The sequence below is a fragment of the Lygodium microphyllum genome, chromosome 12 (genome assembly GCF_053477565.2).
Source record: "Lygodium microphyllum isolate KBCC chromosome 12, Lygodium_microphyllum_v1.1.10, whole genome shotgun sequence".
Classification (NCBI taxonomy): Eukaryota; Viridiplantae; Streptophyta; class Polypodiopsida; order Schizaeales; family Lygodiaceae; genus Lygodium; species Lygodium microphyllum.
In genome coordinates this window covers 135,472,039-135,494,192 of record NC_141146.1, presented here as the reverse complement: position 1 = coordinate 135,494,192, position 22,154 = coordinate 135,472,039, and the positions used below count along the sequence as shown (strand labels likewise).

At 36.8% G+C, this 22,154-nt stretch overlaps 1 protein-coding gene across 3 annotated transcripts in view; it reads left to right on the top strand.

Moving 5' to 3' along the window:
* The window catches only part of LOC148028316 (uncharacterized), a 36,619-nt gene extending 24,408 nt beyond the window's left edge, over nt 1-12,211 (top strand). Inside the window, exons 2-3 of one of the 3 annotated variants that reach the window (XM_087690120.1) lie at nt 970-1,189; nt 12,031-12,211. In XM_087690120.1, coding sequence (XP_087546246.1) covers nt 970-1,031 — 62 coding nt within the window. In that variant the 3' untranslated portion in view covers nt 1,032-1,189; nt 12,031-12,211. The remainder of the gene's footprint in view (nt 1-969; nt 1,190-12,030) is intronic. The other 2 variants (XM_087690123.1, XM_087690122.1) reach the window with 2 other exon arrangements.
* Nucleotides 12,212-22,154: the final 9,943 nt, after the last annotated feature.

Genomic DNA, 22,154 nt, shown 5'->3' with positions numbered 1-22,154 from the left:
TACTAAATATCTCAAAATCTGTGAAGAATTTGAAAAAAAATTCTTCTGCAAAGTTGTAGACCATGTCAAAATGGTCAAGAGTAGAGAGGTCATTTTTCCAAAATCCATTTTTGTAGCAAGATATAGCTTCTGCAAAAAAAATAGTCTACATGCATAGTTTCCTCTAATGATGTTTTCTTCAATATGATGTATTGATGTCAAATGGCCACTACCAAGCCTTTAGGCTTCAGGCTTTGATACCATGTTCAATATTTAAAGAGAGAGAGAGAGAGAGAGAGACACAAAGACATGGAGCTGTAATAAAGAGTAGTCAACTCTCATTGTTCTCTTCTTGTCATTCTTCCATGATGCTTACTAAAGTCTAATCACACATAACTAATAAACACATTAGGTCACTAACTAACTGTATCACTAACTGTGGTTGAGTCTGACCGATGCAGTTATTACAACACACATGTAGAGTGATAGCTAAGACAACAATTGTCTAGATAAGGTCAGTCATGTTGGTGATACTGATCACGAGCTTAATTCTCAACAAAGGCCCATGGAACTAACCAATAAGAGCTCTCTTTTTATATTCAAGATTCCACATTTTTATGCTAGGGTTGTGTACAAAGTCTAGCAGAATTACTTCACCTTTCCTTTACTAATTTGAAGATGTTTGCTTATACCTCTAGCCGATAGGCTTCCACTTGCAATCATCGATTGGCTTTCTTGTTCATGATTTGTCTTATTTGCAAGAGCCTCATGGTGTCGATGGGATTTAGAATGTTTGTCATATTACATCTTTTCAAGTTGGAGTTGATAATCTAGTCCAATATGTTGATTTCTCTCTTGTAGAACTTATTGCATTTTGTGCCCATCAAAATATGTGTCCCAGAGTTGGCTACTTCCATTCTAACCTTGTTAATTCTAGAGATAAGTTTGGATAGGCTATTGGTTATTATACATGCTCGTGTTGAAATGCAGATTATAAAGGGATTTTAAGGAGTCTACAATACCTTGGCTTTCCAGGTGAAACAGAGCTCTAGAGGATGACATCAAACCTACTAGCATCGTGCCAAACTGCAAGGATTGGCCATGCATTAAATAGAAGTCAAGGGTTTTAGCTACTTTTCAATGCCTTCTTGCTATGGTTGATGAGAACTAGCCTGGGCATAAGTTGAAATTCCAACAATCTGACAATGGGGTAAGTATATCTCTAAGGTATTTGAGAAATTTTATGATGAGAGGGATATTAAGTGTGAGTTGACCACCCCATACATCCCACCTTGAAACGGTATTGTAGAGTATATAAATAGGACTATTTGGGAAAGAATACACAATATACTTAGTCAAGCAAACTTACCATAATACTTTTGGATTGAGCTAGTTATTACTGTGGCTCACTTGATTACTAGATCCCCATGCACTGCTATTGGTGGTAGAGTTGCACTCAGGGAAGTTAGTATATGTATATCGTCTACATCAATTGTGTTCATGGCCTATTTATAAATATCATTATCTGTGAATTTTTCTTGAATAAAACATAACATTTTTCTATTCAATCTATAAATAACCCCTTTATATTACAACCTTCTGTATGTAATATGTGTGTGTGTGTGTGTGTGTGTAGTATTTTAAAAATACCTTATTTTGAACCCACATGATGCACACATATATTTATGAGTAACTTACCCGAGGAGTTGCAAAGGAGGTATGGTTTGGTAAATATTCCTTGTATGCACACTTGCATGTCTTTGGATATGATACTTTCTACCATATTCCTAAAGATAAGTGTAATAAGCTTGATCTGAAGTCTATTAAATACATCTTTCTTGGATATGGTGACCCAAATGAGATGGGTTATCGCCTTTGGGATCCGCAAGCTCAAAACATTATCCACACTCTTGATGTCGTATTCCATGAGGAAAAGATGCATATGAGACCAGAGCAAGTAGTTGATATATGTAAGGTAATCTTTCAAGAGGAGCCTCTTTTATAGTACAGCTAGTCCCAATCAAACAGCTTACTATAGATGTTGGTAATATAGTGGTCCTGAATCCACTTGTTGTGTAGGATCATGATGTTAGATAGAGAGGAAAAATCATACATGCTCCATAGTCTCCCCTAGAGCCTCACATCCTCATGATTGTTTTAAGCCCTCTATGCATCATGGTGAAAAATGCTAGTGAGCCTCTCGATTATGAGGAGGCTATGCATATAGATGATAGTCACTCTTAGGAGAGGGGCCATATAGTTTGAGTATAATTCACTATAGAAAAATTATATATGGGATTTGGTTCCTTTGTCTAATGAGAAAATTTTACATGCAAGTAGGTGTACAAGTTGAAGAGTATCCATGGTATCCCTAAGCCAACATATATGGCTTGATTGGTCGTTAATAATTTTAAGCAAGAGAAGGGAGTTGATTTTAATGAGATATTCTCTTCTATGGTCAAGATGACTAATGTTACATTTGGTATTGGCCTTGGTTGTGCAAATGGATCTGAACTTATACGAGATGGATGTGAGAATGAATTTTCTTCATAGGGACTTGCATGAGGATATATATATGCAACAGCCTAAGGGCTCTAAGTAAAAGGGTAGGGAACACCTAGTGTGCAAGTTAAGGGAGTCTTTATGGACTTAAGTAGATACCTAGAAAACGGCATCATAAGTGTGATGCTTTTATGCATTCATAGAGTTCTCTCAGAGAGGTAATATGGATTCATGTCTTTATAAAAGAAGGCTTGTGATGGTAGCCTTGTCATTCTAGTGCTATAATGTTGATGACCTAATTGGTAGGAATGTTCGTGATAAGCTAAATGCTTTGAAGACTCAACTCAAGAAGAGCTTTGAAATGAAGGATATGGGATATGCATATCACATACTTGGCATGTGTATTACGCACAATCACTCTAAGGGACTCATCTACTTATCACAGAAAAACTACATTCATAAAGTCCTTGAGTGAATCCATATACAATGTGGTGATCCTATTGACTATCTACCTTCTCATATGAAGGTCAGTCAGGCAGATTGTCCCTAATTAGGTTATCAGAAGGTTGAGATGGCCAATATCACATATGTATCCGCGATGGTGGGTAGCTTGATTTATACCATGATAGTCACTTGTTCTGACATAGCATTAGCAATGGGAGTTGTGGCTTGTTATCTCAAGAGGTTCATTACACACACACACTCTCTCTCTCTCTCTCTAGTGTGTGTGTGTGTGTGTGTGTGTGTGTGTGTGTGTGTGTGTGTGTGTGTGTGTGTGTGTGTGTGTGTGTGTGTGTGTGTGTGTGTGTGTGTGTGTGTGATATGCATTCAATGTCTATTTATAAATATTCTTATCTATAAAAAATTTTGAATAAATATAATATTTTTTATTTTATCTATAAGTAATCCCTTTATATGGCATCCTTTTGTATGTAAAAAATTTATAAAATGATGTTTTTAAAATTCCTTATTTTAAACTCACATGATACATACATGTATTCATAAGTGATCCCTCCCCCCGAGCTCATTATAGTGACACTTAGTAGAAGACATTGGGATGTTGTGAAGGGTATCATGCCAGATATGGTATACCGTAAGGGCACTGCAAATATATGCATTTGTTATGGTGGCCCAAAATACTGAGTCATGGACTACATAGACTTTAACTATGAAAGACATGCAAATGATAGGAAGTCTACCTCTAGCTATATCTTCACCTTTGCTGGAGGTGTTGTTTCTTGGATGTCTAGGGTGCAGAATTGCATGGCCTTGTCTATTACTGAAACCAAGTACATTGCATCCATTAAGGCTTTCAAGGAGGCCCTATGGTTAGGCCATCAGACTACCAACCTTGGTATGTCTATGACTCCTACATTGTGTTCGGACTCTACAAGTGCCATTCAATTATTGGCACTTTCAGTTATTGGCACTTAATCTGTTCTTTCATACAAAGACATAGCATATTGAGATCTACCATCACTTCATCAAAGAGGTGATTGAGGACAAGAAGATAGAGATTGTTGTCAAGATCTCGACTAATATATCTGCTCACTAAAAGTTTCCCAATGGAAGGTTATACCTTTCTTAGGAAGATGATGGGCGTAGGATGAGATGAAGTATATTCCTCATCCAGTTGTACTTGTATATACACATTGTATCTTGTCATTTTTTTCTTGTTTTCTCCGCACTTAGATGCTTTAAGTGGGAAGTTGATGGGGGTTAAAAGCCACATGTGTCTAACCACCTACATTTACTTGTACTTACATCTGTACACATGTACACTGTAGGTGTCAACCGCCCATCACGATCACTTTATTCTTTATTCTTTACATGACTATAGAATAAGGGAAGGCAAGTCACATATTTTGACTCTTGGAGTTCCCACATATCTTCTTTCTCTCTCTCTTGCTTGAACTTCCATAGCTCTTGCTTCTTTCTTGCTTCCATTTGTGCTTCCACTCTTGCTCCACCTTTCAAGTTGACCTTCTCTTGGACCCACACATATATATCTAGTTATAGTAACTAAGTTTGGGGTAAAATCCTATTCCCTTAATAAAATAAAATTCTTATTTTACACTTGATAACTCACATATCTGACTTCAAGGATTTATTTACATGTTTATATCCTATCATTCAAGTTCGATAAGGAAAATAAATTATCTTCTTCTCAAGTAATAACCATTTTAAACCCATTCCCAATAATGTTTTAGCACCCTTCCATTAGTAACCAAATTTTGGGTTTTTTTCTTAATTTAAAAAATGTATTATTTTAGGCTTAATAATTCAAAGTTTTAATTGCAATATTTTAAGGATTTATTCATAAGTTTCTCTCTAGTCACTCTAGCAAGTTTGATAAGAAAAAAATGATATTCTTCTTAAGTAAAAACCATTTAAAATCCATTTCCAACAATCCTTCAGCATCCTTGCATTATCAAAAGAATTTCTCACATTCTACTATCCAAAAATATATTCTCAAATCAATATTATATACACATGGTCCTCATATCATCCAAAATTTAAACCTTGAAATAGTGGATTAATACTTATGTGTGTAGCAAGTGATTTACTATACTCTTCCCTTGGTCAAAATCTAATCTAAAGCCATCATTATAGATAGATGGCTCACATTGTCACAAAATTCATAACTAAAAATTGATGGTTCATATTTGTTCTCCTACCATCCAATCTAAAATCTCTTCTATTATGTGGTTGACCTTGTAAGAAGCTCTTTGAACTAGTGAAAGAGCTACCAAACTAGGTACTGGTAATGGCCACTAGTGGGAAGGATATAGAAACCATCCTCCATTTTTTAATTCATTGTGAGGTGAATCAAAAAGCCCTACACTTGCTTAGTAGCCTAGTCTTATTCAATCACCCCTTTTATTTGAAAAGAAAATATTATTGGGAGGCTGATAGGATCCCTCCCCTAATTTGGAATTGGCTTACAAATATTAGTTGTGATGTGCAATGCAACAATATTTGATAGGAAAAATTTGGATCAAAGAACAATTAATATTCCCATCCTATAATAGGCTCTTATGGATAAAGGGAAGTTGCAAAAGGAGCGAACAAAGTGAATAAGTACTTTAATTCCATCAACATCCTTTTGGTTAGTAGCTCCATACAAATATGCTTGATTTGTAGAATTACTAAACCCTCTTCAATTATCTAACTTAATATTTTGCAACTTTACCCAAATGGCTTGTCCTCGTAAATTAATGTCAAGCCTGTAAAAATACACATAAGGGTGGTCTAGTTGATTTGTTCAATTAGACGCATGAAAAATTATTCTAAAATCAAATGTTTTAATAACAAGATAGACTCATATTGATTTGTTCAATTAGATTCGTAGCAAAATTATTCTAAAATCAAATGACTTAGTAAGAAGATAGGTTCCTACTTCTTTTTGTGAGAGTTATATCACATGGTCACTTAGTAAGAAGATAAGTTCCTACCTCCTTTTGTGAGAGTTATATCACATGGTCACTTACCCAAGTTCACAACCTTTACATGATCAAAATATCATTATGTGCTTGATGTTGAATTTGATTATGTACTTGAATCTTTTTTCTTCAAGTAGCCAAGGTACATATGGGTAGTGCTACATTCTCAATATCTATAAATTGCCTTGGTGTCCTTCTTTATCTCCTACTTCTCAAGGTACCATGATAGAATTTGACCAATTGGTCAATCTAGCATAATATTCCTCTTGAGGTTGTCACATGCCTTTGCCTCTACCTCATCCAAGCACCATGACAAGGATAGGTTGGTAGTACATAAGGACTACATTACCATCCTCATCGGCAGCTATACAATGGTTTGTACAAATTACTTATTCTAGATATTCTTCTGCATATTGGGTGAAGCACTCATTAGATGGACGTTCATGATAAGATTCTTCCATTTTGAAAGGAAAGAGGCCAAGGAGGCTTCGCTTAATCCTAAATTATCATTCCCTCAAGGGAAGCTCCTTAATTCCAATATGAGCTTTATATTTGATAGTTGAAACGACCTGCTTCCATAGTAACTTTTCCATGGTTTAGATATTGTTTTTTATTGTGGGATCTAGCCTCAATCTAGTCAAAGAGTCCACTATAACAATGATTCATGGTGCTTGCAAGTATTGTGTACCTGGGCTACTTTAGAAATTAAGTCTATACCCCACTTCTCAAAGGCTTAGTAGGTTATGACAAGTGTTAACTCCATCATCCTTTATGGAAGGGACTTTAGCATGTTGGCACTCATCATAGTCTCTAACAAAGCAAGCTACACCTTTGTACCAGGCTTACCAAAGTTTGAAGTGAAACACATTGTGTGCTATGATCTTAGCATTGAAATGGCCACAAGCTAGTCATTAAAAGGTGTCGTTCTTGTAAAAAAATTCAATTTCAAATTCAAACATAAGTCTTTTTAAGAAATCATCCAGCCTAGCCTACACAATGATGTAGCTATTAATTTTTTAAGGGTGAGTTTCTCTCAATAGCATGTATAGTCAAACTTTTTGGATGAATCTCTTCAGTATTCCATTCCCTAGAATTTAAAATGTAACATTTTCCCAATATGGTGTAACGTTTAGACTTGGATAGTTTGGTGTCTTGATGTTGAATCGAAAACAAGTGGGTGCTAAGGAGGTTGTTGTCAATCTCTAATGCAAGTTCTCCACTAGTCATGATATGCCATATGCCATGTAACATTCATTCCCATTTTACACTAGTGTTTAACTCAAGCAATAATAATAGCCATGTGATTTTTCTTATAATGCTTATTTACAAGATAACGCACTGCTTTAAGATCAAGCAAGAAAGTAAATGGAATAACTAGAAGATAAACTATAAATGTCTTACTTATATAAACCATCCCCAAACCTTCTCTTTCAAATTTAGAATAATTTATTTTAACATCCTTGAGCTTTTTTACTAGTGAAGCTCACTAGAAATTCAAGGTTACTCTCGATAGAATAACCTTTAGAATATTTTATTTCAACATCCTTGAGCTTTTTTCCTAGTGAAGCTCACTAGGAATTCAAGGTTATTCTCTCTAGGGTAGCCCACTTTGATTATCATTTTTTATGCATTTGTCAAAATTGATGGTCCAAGCTAGGGCTCGTAAGAGAGGTCTGAATTCAAATCCTTATTAAACTTTTAAATGATTTCTTAGCATTCATTGATCCACACAAATACCAAGAAGACCTTATTTGGCTAGATCATAGGATAGTCTAATATGAACCATTTGTAATATTTAGTGTGCCCTAAGGGGCATTAAACTCCTTTGGTGTTAGTAGGTGAGGGTAGGTTGATGATCACCTTTACCTTATGTTGTTTGTAGCAATGCTACTTTTGGAGACAACATACCCTAGATGATGTAAGATACCCTATAGGTCAAAGCAACAACCTTTAGTTGGATACGTCTCCATGAGCAATATGGTCTGGACCCCATTCAATGCAATGTCTTAGGTAGATTGAGTGCTTTTAATGTATATCTTATAAGGAAGTATTAAGGTATTTTCCCAAGGATCAAACCTAAATATCCTTCATCTCTAAAATTATTCAAAAATAACAATCTAATGCCCCTCCTAAATAGACCACTTATAAACATCTTGAGGATAGTGCCAATTCAAGGAGAAAGAAATGAGGGAAAATGATGTGTCAACCCCTCTCCTACGATAGTCACACTACATTAACTTGAAACAATGTTGGTTTGGGTTCTATCTTAATATGCACTCTATAGTGGCCAGTCAATCCTTGACTTGAATATCCATTCAATGTTTCAAGGCATGCATTAGGATCGAGAACATGACCACATTAATCTAGCATAATCAAGGAAAAAACTACCTAAATCAACAAAGATCTTCACTAGATTTTTATCATATGTAATGATCTTCGTAGAAAGCTTCCCAACTAATGGTATACCTATCAATATGATGGGGATGTGGGCACCCCCATCTATCCACTTTTACCCCTTGCAATCGGCAAGATTTTGTTATCTAAGCAATCTTTGCTACTACACTATTTTGATGTATACAAATAGCTTTATTGATTAAGTGGTTAGACAAGGTTTTTTACATGATCCTTTAGGGACAACATATAAATCAAACAATAATGCATAACCATTCTTTCAATAACAATGAAACAAACTTTCATTAATGTATTCTCAAAAGGTATTTTAGCCTTTTTGAACAAAAGCCAATAGGATGTAAACTAGTTGACCTTAAATGTATTAACTAGCAGTTTTCTATAAATATAAGATCAAATCTTTTTCTTCACCAATAATCTACAACTCGGCCTTCTAATCCCACCAATTGGGTAATTCCCTAAGGAACCATACACCTAATCCTAGGTAGCATTAGGGCATCTAGCTAGCCAACCTAACCATTCAATCCTTTAGCTCCTTCGAGGGACATCGCACATTAGGGTGGGATCCAATCACCATCTCTCATGCCCACAATACTAGGAGACTTATTTTAAAGAATGTTATCTAATCAGCACCTTGAGTCACCTCACTGAGATGAGTACGGTCCAACCCACTAGTGATCGTTATCCTCCAAGGTCTATGAGCACTTAGGTACTCCCTAACCTAATCAACATGCCTCCCTAGCTCCCTCATTGCAGGGGAGAAAGTCAATCAGAAGAGGGAATATTTTCAAATAATCTTGCATGCATGCTATAAAAGGTTTGACCTATCAACCATGTAATAATGCGTAAATATTCTTTCACTAGCAATTAAACAACCTTTGATTGATGTATCAAAAGATCCAATCTAGTTGGAAGCTTGATTCATCCCATGGATGATCATTTTTTCCAATAACTTAAGAATAGGTGTTCTAATCCCATCGATTGTGTACTGTGCTAAGGAACCATACACCTTGTCCTAGGCAATAGTAAAGCATCTAGCTAGTCAATTTTCCTTCAAACCTAATGCTCAATCCTTCAACAGACATCACACATTTGGGCAAGATCCAATCACCTCGTAGCTCATGCCCACAATACTAGGAAACTTTACTCTAAAGAACATTGCATGCCCAATTAGTAGCTGAATTCACCCCATTCATGACTACTATTTGACCCACCAATGATCATTATCCTCTAAAGACCTTACTAACATCCCTCCCTAGTTCCATCAACACACAAGAGGAAATCAATTAGAAAAGGGAATATTCTTAAATAATCTTCTATGCATGCTACAAAAGGAAATTGACATATCAACCAAACAATAATGCATAAAAGTTCTCTAGCTATAAAAGAACTTTTCATTAATATATTCTCAAAAGATGCAACCTAATGGGATAGCTCAATTCAACCCACCAATTACCAATTCTTATTTTCACCAATAACATAGGATGAGATCTTCTAGTCCCATCGATTGGGTAATGCCCTAAGGGATCACACATCTCGTACTTGGTAGTAGCAAGGCATCTAGCTAGTCGATTTCTCCCTTTGAACCTAACATTTGATCCTTCAACTTGTTCAAGGGACATCACATAATAGGGTGGGCTCCAATCACCACCTAGCTCATGCCTAAAGAGTGCTACATAATCAATAGCTCGATTCACCCCGTTAATGACTATGATCTTGGGTTATGGTCATAACCTCGCTAACATTCCCCCCTAGCTTAACCAAGAAAAGGGAGGAAATCAATAAGAAGAGGGAAGATTTTCAAATAATCATGTATTCATGCTACAAAAAGAAATCGACAATGCACTTCTCTTGCTTTTCATAAAATACTCATCATATCAAGACAATGTTTAATCTACTCTAATTCAACTACTCCCACACAACAACCACTCTTATTGTAGGCCTTGATAATTTGGGCATTTTACACACTGGTCATTTTGTTCGCAGGGGTGGGGTTAGCATCCTCCATGTTAGTAGCATTTGCGAAGTCCTCATTCACTGTGGCAGCCGTACTTGAGTGACGACAATACTCACTTGGATCATTGTAGTAGTGGAAGAATCTAAGGAAGAGTTACGTGAATTTTTTAGGGTTGGGGGGTGGATAGGGTGGGTGGGTGTTGGGTGGAGAAACCAATAACCCTATGTAGAGGAGATTACATAAGGATGCAAAAATTTTAGGAAACAAAGGCAAAGGCAAACAATCAAAGGAGTCAAAGAAGACCAATTAGTAGACTGAGAAGAGAAGGAGTGCCAGTTACAAATAAAAGGAGTGCCAGAGATGAAAATTGTATGTCTACTAAGAAATATAATAAAGACACAACATGGGCACTAGGAGCTCATTGGTGATGGGAAAGTTCTTTTAAAATATTACTTATCATTTAATCTTGCTAATGTGTATTTTATTAAAAAGTGAGAGCTCATTCATTCACTCCCATACATTTGGTAGTATCTCACAAAGGCGCACTAAGTTTTTATTTTCTATTTTATGTATGCACATTGCAAGGGTTACTGAAGATTTATGGGCAAGTTGGTGTATCAAAAGATGAACATTTGGTCATATGTCTACTAGTACTCATTTGGCAATCGAGGAAGCACTTGCTAGCAGTCTCACCTTCTAAGCTCTTCTTTAGTTAGTATGGGTTTTTCTTTTCCCATCCATCGGTCCATAATGGCCATGTCAAATATTCTCCAAAGCCAGCATTATACTATGCCAACACATGCATTATGAATGTACATGGATTATGAATGTATGATGTTAAATAATTCGACTAAATTTATATTCAAATTTGGTCCATGCTAGAGTATTCTAATTATGGAGCTTGATGAATGTGGTGGGGCATGACCTAATCTCCATGAATAGGGCATCTTTTATATTAAGGTCTCCGATCTTGCTCTACGATGGAGTCTTCGGCATTGGGATTTAGTGCCTCTACCTTGGCATTGCTACCTAAGGGTGCATTGGTTATGTTGGGATGCAAGGAGCTGGCGGAGCAATGGGCAGCTATGGTGCCTTGGCCGATCCTTCTACTTGCCCACATCATACTATCGTGCAGATAGTCGCGACACATGGTGATCATCCCCTTCTAAGTAAGAGCATGCTTGTTGCGAGGTACAATAGCAATGGCTTTTAACGTCCTTAACTTTTTCCACATTATTAGTTCTTAGAGTGAGATCAAAGCAAACATAGCATGCCATCGGGCGACAAGCTGAGAAAGCAATCAACTTGGTTATGTCTACTCACATTCACAACTTAACAAATAACTTTAGAGCTTGAGTAGGCTAAACATTTTGAAGTCTGAGGCTATGTGGCAAATAGAAAGGCTAGCATGGATCTTCAACATCAAGAAGTCCTTGCATTTACTCCATTTTAATCATATGTTTACAAGGACCTTCACAAGGGTGACCATCCCATATGTGGCTTCCACTACTATCTAACTTTGACCTTCGTCCTTTCTTCTCCCTACTTATGCTTGAGACTTTCATTTAGGCAAACATTGTGATTTCTTCCTATTGTTATCCATGTTTTTCAAACTTTTCTTAAAAAATTGTTTTTAGAGCATGTAATTATTTGCACATGTACTCAATTTCAATGACTTAGTTCACTTTAGATGTCCTCAAAAAGTTATCTTAATATACTAATCTTGTATCATGGTGGCAGGTACAATTGTATGCTAAAGTATGCATGCATTGAAAGTTGATTACTTAGACTCTATGTGCATGGGGAAGTTGACTCAAAGTTAACAAGTATGAAGCAAGGTCAAAGATTAATAAAATAAACCATGTACAAAAAGTGTAGTCTTTCACATAACTTTGGGCTTAAAATGTTTTTCCTTGAGCTTTATGTTGTACTAGTGTGATCTAATATGGTGTATTAAGATGGTTTGGAAAAGTGACAAAGTACACAAGTTCTTTTGCACATGGTATGGTATGTTATGTCAATGCAAAATGCTTCTACTGCCCTTATGAGAGTGAACTACAAGCCACTATATGTACATGCTAAACTTTCCCAATGTCTTTACTAAAAAGCAAGTTCAACTCCTAAGTTTCCCATTGTGATAAAAATAATACTATATGTGAATTTGTTAAGTAGCATGTGTGATGCAATTGGCTAAGTTCTTTACTTAGCAATATAGACTAGATTGACCTGAATTTTTGTAAGATCACATCTTAAATAACTACAAATAATACAAAGTGTGAATGTGCATGTAGGAGAAAATTTATATTAACATAATAGAGACATTAAATGTGCATACACATTCATACTTTTGAACATAGGATCTCAAGCAATATGTCGAAAGTAAGGACAAGTGTTCCATCTTTATGGTTTCTCTTGATTATTGGGGCACAAAGGTGCAATTCTAGTTGTGTCCTTTATTTTATTTAAATATTGCATTGTATCACATTATAATAATGAATGGACAAGTTATCACATGTTCATGTATGTCTCCTAAGTTATTTCAAAATTATGAGATACATACAAAACAGCATACAAGTTAGGCTAAAGAATCCCATGGAGTTTCTATAAAGGTTTCCTCAATATGGACTTCTAGATAATATAATCATTTGTTGTGAGGTGGTTAAGTTGTATTCATGATCTATAATAAAGTTTAAATGCCACAACTATCTACCCACTATTCACTAGAACAATTGTGGATGACCTCCTTCCTAGCAATTAATGAGGTTAGAGTTGAAGAAGCCATGCATTTAAGCCTCATAATGCATGGACGTCCGCTAAGATAATAGAAAGGGGAAACCTTGTTCACAGCTTGTATATAATCTCTAATAGAGTTAGTAAACAAGATGATGTATTGTAAAGAAAAATGTTGGAAGTAGTTGTTGCTAACGAGGGATAAATGTCCACCCATGCTTACTCTTTAGTGTCCTTGCACAAAAATTGTCTCTCTAGGGGTGTGGCTAACTAACTGTGTAGTGATGGGATGCTCATACAAGTGCATTTGGGATATGTGTCTAACACCAATTGCTTGGTGCATGTCCCACACTTGAAGATCCATTTGGATAGGGTGCTTATTACAATGTGATATTTAGGGTTGCATTTTTTTTAAGCAATTCTATTTTTGTGCCCATGATGTACCTTGAAATTGTGAAGCGTGGGAGAGGGGAGAGTTAGGGCATTAGAGATGAAGTTAGCTGATCAAGCCATCTGGCATCTCTAAACTTGAGGACACCTAGGTGTAGTAGATGTGAGTGTAACTAACCTCATTGGATCATTTGCTCTCTTTGTGTTTAGAACATCAACCTTTTCTCAAGAGGTACTTCTTCACCAACTCTCACAATTTAATAGATGATTCTGAAAAGAATAGGTTTATGCAACAACAACTGAACCTGATATTGATTATATCCTCCAATAGGCTAATGAAATAGGATGGATGAAGAAAAATTTGGAGATGGGCCATGCCTTTGTGACATTGTTAATCCCAGTGTCAACATCAAAGAAGAGCAAGGGTAAGTTATCTTCATAATGAATTTTGATTGAGCAATCTCACCAACAGCCATACATAGTTGCAAATAGTGATGAAATCTTATCAAGATAGTCGGTAAAGTTCTTAACAAAGTTGGCAAGTGATTCCTTTACATCCAGGGTTGGAACAAGTACATCTTATCAAGATTTTTGGCACGCACATTGGGGATCTTGGGAAATTTTTATATGTCATGATCCTTGAGATTTGACTAGCTACCGTGAAGGTAGATAAGATTGCATTTTGGCAACATCATGTGTTTGCACACAAGGATCTATTCCTTGAATTGGCTCTCTCTCTGTAATGAGCTTGCTAGGTATAAGGCCATCTCCTTCATGAGCTCGTCTCTTGCCTCATGCACTCTCCTTGCGTCTCCTTCCACCTTTTGTGCTTCCTCCTCTCTTTGCCTCTTCTTAGTAGTTGTTTGCTTTCTTTTTCTCTACCTCCTCTCTCCTTTCTTTGAGGGATTGTTATCTACATTCCTTTGGGGTGAGTTTCTCCTAGGTGGGGTTGGGATTTCTCTTATTAGTGGATCACTAAGGTGGATGGTGTGTCTTTCAAAAACTCCAGGGCACTATTAATGACCTTAGTCATGTGGAAGTTTATAAAGAACTTTTTTAGCTCTTGCAATTGCTTCATGTGCACTTGATCCACAGATCATTCAAGTTTCATTTCATTATCCCATCAACTATGGTTACTTCCATTAGGCTTGTATTATATGCAAGTTTTCCTTAGGTATGGTGCTAAAGAGCAAGCCTTTCTTTGTTATGTCTATCTTACCCACCCATGTACTTGTGATGACTTTGGCCTTGTGTGATTGTGACTCAACATTTTCTTCATACTTTTCCAATTTTGGGCACAATTATTACTATCTTGGAATTTAAATTGTAGGTCCTACTTGTGGTAGGCTAGGGTAGTGGTAGGCAAGTCTAGTGGTAGGCTAGTGCAATGGTAGTCTAAGTTGGTGATAGGCTAGGGAAATGATAGGGTACATCAATGGTAAGCAAATTTCTAGTGGTAGGCTAGAACAATAATAGGTAGGTCCAATAGTAAGCAAGGCTAGTGGTGTGATTGTTAATGTCAATGAGAGACATGGTCATAGAGAGACCTAATCACAACTCAACAAAGAAATAGAAATTAAATGAAGGCAGGTTCTTTCAAGTACCTTTGTTTTGATGTTGTGGTTTCAATGCAAGTTGCAATCTCTTGGATATCCCTTCTTCCCCCAACACTTTGTATGCGCTCTCTCTCTCTCTTTTCTTTCTTTCTCATGTTTACCTTGATGCAACAAGCCCTCTAGATAAGTGTGATTCCTCCTCTTTTACTAAGTCAAGTTTAGTGAATTTTCACCACCAATTCTTAGTGGTTATGGCAACCCCCTTAATGCTTGTGATAGTCAATGGTTAGCCCAGTAGGTGGTCATGGGCTGACAAGATGATGTCAAGTGAAGGGGGGGTTAAGTTTGGGTTCTAGGGGAATATTAGGGGTGAGGAGAATAAGCTCAATTTAGACTTAAGAGAGCATAATCATTTGGGTTATGATTAAGCAAGAAGAGACAAATGTGGTTCATGAGCCTCAATACCACTAACAAGTCATCATTCTCCACTCTCAACTTTAGTTTCATTGAAGTCGAAAATGGGGGCGATGAAGAGGACAACATAGTCCTCATGGACTACTATAGATGATTCTTATCGTGATTTCAATGTGCGGCAGATGGAGAGGAATGATCCAGTTTTGTGAAACAATAGAGTGCTAGAGTTGTGGCCAACCAAGGCATATGCCTATTAAATGTCCTCAGAAACAAAAATCTCCTAAAGTTAAGCAAGGAAACCAATAATGTGCCGAGTGTGGAATCACTTTATGAAACCCATTTTCCATCAACACAAAGCTAGCACCAACAATATAATCATAGACCATTAGTGCATCTAAGTCTCTTTGGAGTGGAGATGATCAATGATAGGGACACCATCCCCATCACAAGAGCCTAAAGCAAGAAAAGAGAAGTCTGTAGCTCTATTTTTTCCACTACTAATGGATCAATTGGTGATAAGAAGAAAGAGGTAGAAAAGAGAAAGAAGCAAGCTACACTCATGGTCACTTTGAATGGACTCACAACACTTCCACAGCACAAAGTTGCTTCAAGTGCAACAAGCTCACTACAATATCCCAAAATAAAAAGGAAACTATAGCCAAAGTAGGTGAATATATTGACCCAAAGTGTCAATTAGCTATGATCAACAACATTAAGCATTGGGTTAAGGAGGTCTAAGCTAAATTGGAAGAAGAAAAAGTAATGGAAGGCACATGTGTGTTTGGCTTATCTAGCACAACACCACTACCAATCCCCATTGGCATGGGACCTTTGAGACACCTACCTCAAAACCACCTATCAAGAAGAATAGTAGATCATGTCCTCCCAGTGGCATCACCATCATTTATTGTAAATATCTTAAAAAGATATAAAAATTTCTAGAACATGATGTCATGTTTTTAAAAAAGAGGATTGGCAAAATCGTGTGTGTTGCGATCGTAGTTTACAGGCAACAAATAGTACTTTGAACAAGGAGAAGAAGAAGGAGTGATCTAAAATATTTCTAAGCAAGTGTCTTGGAGTTTTACCCCCCTTTCAGAGCCAACGAAACCATCAAATTTGTGATTTGAGCATTAGATTAGATTGTTGATTTTGACAAGATCCCCTCCATAAAGAGCGCTTCTTCTTAGCCATAACCCTTCCTCTCTAATTTAGCTATAAATAAGAGGCATGGGGAGCCATTGAGAGTAATCCAAGCAAGAGGGGAGAGGCCCTTCTCAGAAGTATAGAACAAGAGGAAGTGAGGCAAGAGAAGTGCGAGTATGGGAATTTCTCGTCAAGAAGACAAGGAGGATACTCCGCAATCTCTCAAATTCAATTCCTCCATCTCTTCTATCCTATTCCTTCCTATGGAATCGATACTCTTCTCAATTTCTTGAAATATTTGGTAATAGCTTCCCCCTCGATTAATCAAAATTCCATCAATCTAATTACTCCCAAGCTCCTTTGCCAAATTCCCCTTTTTTGTGGTCTTGCAATGAAGGCCATTGCCCCGAAGAAGAAAGCTACGAAGGTTGAGGAGGCAGGAGCTGCCACAATAGCGGTGCGGACACAATTACTACAAACAAAATGGTGTGTATGGGGATTACAAACGAAGCCGCAAATATCATCAACCAAGCACCTGTCACACGGATCTTCATGTACTAATTTTCTTAAATAAAAGTAGCTAGCATGCCTTTATTCCATGAATAGGCAATAGAAGCTGCATGAAAAAAATAAGATTTTATTCAATTCATGCATATAATTTCTGATTTTTGTGTTGATCAAATGAAATCTCTGAATCACAAATGCTAATCCTATGTATATAAGAGACCTTGAAATGCAATTGCCAAATGATATTGTTCTCGTAATCAAACTAATCAAGATTTTCTTTTATTACGGGCAAAGACCCACGAAACTCCAAGGGAGTTATCCTCAAGTATTAAATTCTTTCTTAAATTCAATCCAAACTAATCCCAAGGAAGAGGAAATCCAAGAAGACTACTGGAAGGTATTGTCACTTATGTTGATTTGTCTCGAAGTTATATTACCACTTATGCTAATTTGTCTCGAATTTTTTTGCCACTTATGTTAAATTGTCTCAATGTTATTATTTTTGGAAAGAAAATATTTGTCTTGGAAATAAACTTGTTAAGAGTTTGTGTATAATGCATTCGAAATAAGATGTTTGTGATTGTAAGCTAGGTACTGATCTTTCCTAAAATCATCAAGCTAAAAGATGGATGACTGAGTATGGATCGCCAACTAAGGCAATATTTTGGAGAACACAGAATGCCCACTAAGGCAATGTTCTTGATGACGTTAGACCTCCCCAAAGCCAGCGTGAATAAAGCCTACTCTAAGGGTTTTTTCTTTTTTGTTTCGCGTTAGTGAGTTTAGACCAATCATGATACGAAAGGACTTGTCATAGGGAACTCTAATCGGCAAAAGGAGGTGACGAACTAGGGGGCTCTGGTCATAAACCCCTTAGTCTCTTACAAACTGCCAACTACCCTTCAATTTCCAGACTGTGTTTTGGAAGTTCCAATACTAGTTGGGGAACTGAACTTGGAGAGAATAATACTTCGAACAGAAAACATTGTAAAAGTCATTTTTCTAAAAGGAACTATTAAGAAATAATTGCTTTACTTTGTTTTTGTACCGTAAATTAAAGGGGTGTAACGAATTTGTATCAGGAGATAATTCAAGGAAGCTGATTTTATATGTTGAACCTAAAGTGGTAGGTAATTAAATAACTAAAACTACTCTCTCAATGGAAGTGGGAAGATGGTATGGACCCCTAACGGATCCAGACCTATGGCTAGGTGGTCTCAGTAAGCCGAGAGCTTTCCTAAGAAGGAATAAATATCGCACTTGATGGACCATTAGAAACTAGAAAGGGTGACTCACATCACTTTAGAATCTGCTAATATTAATTAGCCACTAGTAATAGATTAGATTAGAAAACCTCAGGTCAATCCTTGTGGGAGCGATCGATACTTCCACTGTAGGGTAGACTCAAGAGAGCCTAGTTAGCAAACTCTGAGGGTTTTATCAAAATCTCGGACTGTGCTTCCTAGGACATCTCTTGATGAGGTACTAAGAACAGACCACCAATGGCACGTTACACTACCATATACAAAGATTGGATTCATGATATGCAATATAAATATTTGTGTTATGGGAAAACAACCACTGTGATGAGAAAATTTCATCAAGGAATGTCTCAATACCTTTTCCCTTTCCATTATCATATCCTATATTCAATTAAAAAAAGAGAAGAAGAGAGTGTATCTATATGTGTTTTCAATTGAGAGAGAGAGAGAGAGAGAGAGAGAGAGAGAGAGAGAGAGTCACATACAAATTTTCAAATTCTCACATTTCCCCTTTCCATGATTATATCCTATGTTCAATTTAAAAAGAGAAGGAGAGAGTGTATATATGTGTGTTTTCAACACAGAGAGAGAGAGAGAGAGAGAGAGAGAGAGAGAGAGAGAGAGAGAGAGAGAGAGAGAGAGAGAGAGAGAGAGAGAGAGAGAGAGAGAGAGAGAGAGAGATGATAGAAAACAAATATAACCCCTAGTACCCACTCACCCTTCAAGAAAAATCCATTTTTATATCTTGGGTACCAAGCTTCTCCTCCTTATGCCACATAGGCTTGGGAGCCTTTTGGTTGGTTTGGGATCCCCAAGGAAAAGCTGTAAATAATATATAGAATACATTTATATCCACAATGCAGATTGATGACACTAATGAGAAAGAACAGTAGGAAATCAAAAGACAAACCATTAGAGTATGAGTGCAAGAATAGATATCAAGTCCACTCACTATGATACAAGTGAAAGAACAACAGAAAAATCCTTGTAAATTTAAGGCACTCAAAAGTACAAGGTTTGCTTGTCGATACTAGTATAGTCAAAATAAAACCCAATTTAAAATGGCTAGAGTGCCTAGAGGTCTTATATCATGAATTCTTAGGGTATTCACCTAATTCCCCCTCTCAAATTCCTCATGACTTAGAGAGAAAAGAGGATTGACTTTAACTCCCCAAGGAAGTTAAAACAGTCAAGCTTAGATTTGGAATATAGCATAGATAGTGATCTTGAGAGTCCCAAAGCTTGCCCAAACCTAAAGGACAAAGAGAGATCTTCATGTCACATGTAAAGGAGGCAACCCAAGAATGCTTAGAGGGATTGAAACTTGATGCAAGGAGTCAAGATAAACCTCAAGATCTTCCTAAGTGCTTCAAAAAATTAAGAGGAGGGACCATATCATTATAATGTGTGGCACAAAGAGATAAGGTGAATCTAGTGAGCCCATAGAGGGACTTACTAAAGTAAGATAGGAAAACCTCACAAAAAATGGAGAGACACTAAAGCCAATACACATTGTAGAGGACCTGTCACCTCATTGTAGAAATGAGAACAAGCTCATTGACTTGCTCAAGAAGTTTTGAGGTATGCTCTCTTGGAATTACACTAATCTCGAGGGAATACATCTCACGTGTTAACACGTACCATTCCAACAAACCTTGGCGCCAAGGACGTCAAACAATGAACTATCGTATGGATCCATGTTATGCATATCATGTTTGAGAAGAATTGGATCAACTTCTCAAGTAAAGATTCATCTATGCAGTAAAGCGTAGAGACTCGGTATCATCCATCCTTACCCTACTAAAAAAAAAAACAATTTTGTTAGTATATGTAAACTACAAGTAAGTGACTATTGCTATAAAAAGAGACCAATATCCATTGTGGTAGACTAATCACATGATCGATGAAGTGACAAGAAAGGAGGCATATTGCTTCCTTGATAGCCTCTTAAGTTACAATCAAGTGCAAGTCCATCTTGAGAATGAGCACAAAATTTCCATGAAACAAGGAATTTGTATGGATAGGCATGCCTTTCGACTTCAATAATGTAGTAGTCACATTTCAATGCTTGATGTTTAACATCTTCAAGGACATATCATGGAAATGGTTTGAAGTGTTTGTAGACAAACTTTTTGTTAACTCTAGTTGGCATGGACACTTAGAATTGTTGCAAATAGTCTTTAAACATTGTAGATAGTATGGACTCTCTCTCTCAACCCCTTGAAGTGCTAGTTTCAAGTGAAGCCAATGCTTGATGTTTAACATCTTCAAGGACATATTATGGAAATGGTTTGAAGTGTTTGTAGACAAACTTTTTGTTAACTCTAGTTGGCATGGACACTTAGAATTGTTGCAAATAGTCTTTAAACAATGTAGATAGTATGGACTCTCTCTCTCAACCCCTTGAAGTGCTAGTTTCAAGTGAAGCCAATGCTTGATGTTTAACATCTTCAAGGACATATTATGGAAATGGTTTGAAGTGTTTGTAGACAAACTTTTTGTTAACTCTAGTTGGCATGGACACTTAGAATTGTTGCAAATAGTCTTTAAACAATGTAGATAGTATGGACTCTCTCTCTCAACCCCTTGAAGTGCTAGTTTCAAGTGAAGCATGGAATCATCCTTAGTTATCTTGTATCCATGAGTGATATAGCAAAGATAGTATCAACTCTCTCAGTGAAACCCTTGAAGTTCTAGTTCCAAGTGAAGCATAGAATCATCCTTTGTTATGTTGTATCCATGAATAACATAGCTATAGACATGGCAAGGATTCAAGTGATAATGGATTTACCACTACCAACTAACCCAAAGGGATACGATGCTTCTTAGGAGGCATATTAGATACCATAGGCACTTTGTGATAAAATACACTTCAATAGCACGGCCCCTTTATAAGCTTCTTATTATCGAGGAATGGATCCAACTACCTTTGAAGCATTAAAAAGGCTCGTGTGAGTCATGACCACATCTATCTTACAAGCTCCTAATTGGATACTTGGATAATAATTTTTCATGTGCATATCAATGCATGCAAGGCTACTATCGCAACAATATTATGCCAACATGGCAAGCACAACATGGACTTTCTAATGAGTTTTGCGAGCAAACAATTGACTAATGCAAAGATGAAATATTCGATTATTGAAAGGGAAGGATTGGAAATGGTATATGCAATGAATAATTTTATTTTATCACCATCTCATTTACTTTCTTTGTGGATCATCAAGCATTTCTATATCTAGTAAGCAAATTGTGCATAAGAGGCTTGATGGTTCCTGCTTCTGCTAGAATTTGAGTTTACCATGGTCATGCAAAAAGGAAAGCAATACTACATGGCTGATCACACATGGAGAGTAATGTGGTGAAAAGGCAACAACAACCAACAATAGTCTTCTTATCATCTTAGATCCAAAAAGAGGCCCATCCCCTACATTGGAAGATAATATCATGTGGATCTTAGAGAAAGGCTCACCTAAACACCTAAGGCATGACTCACCCTTCTTATGATCAAGATCCAACCCTAGCAAATGATTGCATGACAATGGTATAATGTAGAGGATAGTCTATTTTGAAGGAATGTGTGTGAGACAAAGTAGAGGTTGTGGTGCAAGAAGCACATGGATGGATAGCACGAAGCCTTTTTGATGGAAAACCAATGGCTTGTCATCATGAAAATCAAGAATGAGTCTAAAATTTTCAAGCTCAGGAAGGAAGTTAATTTGCAAAGTCTCTTCTTGACAAACTGGTATGCACATTAGGGTTGAGATTTGGTGTGTTGGTAGTCATGTGAGTTTTTACCATTGTGGGCCACATGACATGTCGCTTGATTGGCAATGGTGTAAGATCATCTAGTGATATG